We start from the raw sequence: 4197 nt of genomic DNA on the forward strand, positions 1-4197 counted from the left end.
CCAAGTCATGCTATAACAAACGTTATAATTCACAACGAACGACTCACGTGCTCGACTCAACAGTACGTCTCTATCTCTGTCTGCAGTTCAATCACATTGTTGCCGTCACTTCTTACCGGTCCTATATATAAGAATACCGCATATCTAGTAAACACTCAAGGATTCACGAACCTTCGAGAATATGACGTGTTACTAGCATCACGTGACCTCCGCTGTCATAACAGTATTTTAACCTGTACTAGGTATGGCCTAAACAACAAGATCAAAGAACCCAATTTAGAACTGGCTGTTAACAATAAATGGAAAGAAAGAACCACAAAGAAGAATGATCTTTTTGTTTGTTGTTTTTAGCGCAAAGCCACACAGTCTGTACCCTGTCCATCGAGGAGAATCGAAACCTAAATCTTTGCGTTGTAAGTCATAGCTGTTAATATGACTTTTTCTTCTGATTCGCACGAAATGTGCAAATGTCTCGAAGCACAGTTAAATATAATTTAACGGAATAAGTTGTATTATTGCTGTTATAAGACTTTTAAGATTTAGTATTAAACGAACAGGAAACTGTCGAATGGATCTGTTGCTGTTGTTTTGTTTTTGTCACTTTGAAGTCATTACGTGCTTTTCTATACTAAAAACAAGCGTCATTTTTTTTTCAATGGAGGGCTTTTTGTTCTTGATTGAGAACAAGAATGCACAATATAGATTTTAATATACTTGAGGAACATGACCTTGAGATCTTAACATCTTTTACAGTTTTCATTGAGGAAATAATGCTGTGGCAGAGTACATGAGATGTCGACTTCACGCAAGAATAGAGAACACATCTCGCGGAACGACGATATATTGGTCACGTGCTCATTTCACTATGAGAAAACGTTCTCACAAAGCTTGGTGTGAGGTTGTAACTCGAAGTGAGTGGACGACGGTACATCGCACTTACATAAGTGAGGCCACTTCGAGGGAAAGAGGGATAAAATGAGGTTGGTAGAAAACTTCCAGGCTTTTAATTGGTCAGAAGCTCGTAAGCATGTGGATGAAGTACGAAACAGTGCTTTCCAACAATTCTTACACCAATATCAGCAACATAAAGATAGAGAGGACGACCCTTTTAAATGGGGAGATGAGGTAAGTTTGTTAGTTAAGATCACCAACGTTGTTATTGAAGTTGAACAGCAGGAAGACATACCCCCCTTCCCTTAACTGTTACCCTGTTTCATCTCTGAATATATTTCTTACGGACGTTATACGGTACACATGAATATATGCGGTGTTATTCTTGATTTTTGGTACCTCTAATAGTCTAAGTATGATCACCAGGATCTCTTGGAGCTGTAACACTGATAACAGTACAAGTGATTAACGTTTTGCTCATAAAAAGATATAAATTACTAGATACTTAAAATTATATAATTTAACTTTCAAGTTAAGTTAATTTGCTCCTATTAAATACTCCCGTTATCGCAAGCTTTCTTATACTTTTAGGAACCAGGGCTGTCAGTATTATTTTGTGTATGTAGTTATTTTAGTATTATTCTAGGGTCTAATTCAGTAATGCGACAAATGCAACGTTGAGCCTTAACCTGCGGTAAGACTGAAAAATCTTGTGACAATGAAATGAACACGAGTAAACAATGCAAAATTGAAAATATAGGCCCAGTGCTGTATGTGCAAGTAAAGAATAAATGAACATGATTTAGAAGAGTCTCAGCTTACTGGTAGTTTTTAAATTACTGAAGCATAAGCATATACATGGGAAAACAGGTATTACGATAGCCCAGATAGCCAGAAGGGGTCCCGGAAATATGGTAATTGAATTGTTAAATATTGGAACTGAGGGAACAATATTGTAATACAATTACGAGTAAAAGGTTTTATTAGGGTGGAACGGGCAATATTTTCCCTTTTCCTGGTCCATTTCAGGCCTAGCTATGCTAGTGATTATATTGCATGCACTTAGCTTATCATGATCTAAATAAAATTAATAATAGTAACAGCAGCTTGCCAACTGTATTATATTGTTTTGAACAATTAAAATAATGTTTTGTTGTTGTTTTTTTACTTGTACCTGGATTATACTATTGTTTGTTAAAATATTTATTTTATTACAATTGTATATCTTTAAATGATTTTAGAGAGAGGGCACTGTATGTATCCAGTTTTGTTTCCCTAAAAGTAAAACCGGCGTATAGGGTACGCGTTATTAGCGTTACTTGGTGTAATCTTACGTAATTAGTTTTTGGGGTTTTGACCCATTTTTGATTAAGAATTAGATATAAAGCACACTAAGTGAAATTCTTGGGAATCTTGTAGTCTCTTCAGCGAGTCAATCAAGAGTCCGGTACCGGAGAAAGAACTTGGTTGTGTAGCCTGAAAAACTGAGTTTGTTACCTATTATATTACTATTGTTAGGCCTGAGTCTGGTATCAGAGTAACAACTTGATTGTGTTGCCTAAAAACTGAGTAGTGAGACCCGAGTCCGGTATGGTTTGGGAAAGTAAAATATTTTGTACATGTGGCTAATAAACCAATTATTCAATCCAATACAAAGAATGTTCATCGTTGTTTTAATTGGATCAGCGTAACAACATTTTCTCAAAATTATACTTGGAAAACAGTTAAACTTTTAGCTTAATCTAGAAGCAGAAGATATGCAGATTGTTTTATAACAGGTTCGGGCGTGGCCAGGTGGTTAGTATGTCGGACTATAGATCAGAGGGTCCACGGCTTGCGTCCTGTTAATGCAAAAAAAACAACAACTTCGATTCGCACTTTTGGGCCGTTAGTGATGGTTAAATCTCCTTATTCAGTTAGTTGCCCAAGAACTGGTGGTAGTTACTGTTTGCATTGACAAGCTGTTTTTCCCTTTAACAGTTTAAAGATGAATTTCTAAGATAAAAAAATAAGTAAAAGAGATAGCGGGCGTGGCATAATGGTTAACGTTCCCTGCCGTCTGACTGTATCGGGGTCTAGATCCTTGTGGAAATCTGAGAGGTTCAGGTTCTATCCAAGACCTCTTTTTTTTTTCCTGCCCAAACTGTGAATCGAGACTTCAAAGTTCGCATGTTGTTGTCGCAAAAACGCACTCAGCAATTTGGGGACGTGGTTAAATTGTAAGAGTGATTACTGAATCCCAATATTCGATAGCAGTAGCCTAAAAGTTGGCTGTGGGGATGTTTCCTGGCTGGCTTTTTTTCTAGACAAACAATTCAAAATTAAGGATGGTAAATGTAGATAGATCCTGGTGGTCATGCTGATTTTTAGTCAGTTTTTACATAATTCTTTATGAATGTGTTTACTTTTAAAGAGTTTTCTTCAATCTACAGATTTAAATAATACAAACTTGCAAAACCCTCAATATATTAAGAGGTTGTTCCAGTAACCAGAAACATTTGTCTTAACATAAGATACAGATGAATGATAAAATCGGGTGTAGAAATGAAGTAGAAATATTTATTCACGCAGAAAGGCTTGTTTGTTGTAGTACATAGCTACACAATAGGCTATCTGCACTCTGTTCAACACAGGCCTCGAGCCCCGAATTTTATCATTAAAAATCCTTAATGCTACCGTTGTCCCCACTTGGGGACCACGCTGAAAGGAATAACTTCTTCGTAACATTCTAGAAATAAGACTACAAGAACAGAAAAAGGTTGTAGAAGTGAAATTATCGTATTGTTACGACAGCGGAAGGCACGTGACGCTAGTAACACGTGATGAGTATCTAAGATTCACTAAGAGACGAGATGTATGCTTTTATAGTATATAAGCCGGCAAATAAAATGGCAAGAATATAGTCGCAGATAGAGAGATTGAAGATATAGACACTGATAATCGAGTCATGCGGGCACCATAAGTAAAGTGCGTGAATCGTTGTGAATTATAGTGTGAGTTTAAGTGTATTGCAAAGTTGAATTGAGAAAGAATAAACTAGTTTTATTTAAGAAAGGACTTGTATTGCAGAAGTTTCTTCGGAAAGAATTTTTACGGAAAATTAACATATGAACACAGACGTAACAAATTGGTGTCAGAGAGTGGGACGAAAAAAAAAGAAGATGGAAAGAGGTGGCAAATCAAACTACAACTTAGCAGATTTGATGGCAGCAATACAAGAACAGCAAAAGAAACAAGAAGAACGAGAAAAGAAACAAGAAGAGAGATTACAGCAGTTGTTGGAGGAAAAAGAAAAGAAACAAGAAG

General features: G+C 36.4%; 1 protein-coding gene and 1 long non-coding RNA gene across 3 annotated transcripts in view; one reads left to right on the forward strand and one right to left on the reverse strand.

Moving 5' to 3' along the window:
- LOC111086638 overlaps window positions 1–739 on the reverse strand; it is a 14287-nt gene extending 13548 nt beyond the window's left edge. Inside the window, exon 1 of the long non-coding RNA XR_002611373.1 lies at window positions 729–739. This is a non-coding gene — a long non-coding RNA (uncharacterized LOC111086638). The remainder of the gene's footprint in view (window positions 1–728) is intronic.
- A 141-nt stretch (window positions 740–880) lies between these two features.
- LOC106462913 (glutamate--cysteine ligase-like) overlaps window positions 881–4197 on the forward strand; it is a 59945-nt gene continuing 56628 nt past the window's right edge. The window contains exon 1 of one of the 2 annotated variants that reach the window (XM_013922881.2): window positions 881–1125. In XM_013922881.2, the coding sequence (XP_013778335.1) occupies window positions 976–1125 (150 nt within the window). In that variant the 5' untranslated portion in view covers window positions 881–975. The remainder of the gene's footprint in view (window positions 1126–4197) is intronic. The other variant, XM_022390318.1, reaches the window with a different exon arrangement.

This window comes from Limulus polyphemus, unplaced genomic scaffold, assembly GCF_000517525.1.
Source record: "Limulus polyphemus unplaced genomic scaffold, Limulus_polyphemus-2.1.2 Scaffold1280, whole genome shotgun sequence".
NCBI lineage: Eukaryota > Metazoa > Arthropoda > Merostomata > Xiphosura > Limulidae > Limulus > Limulus polyphemus.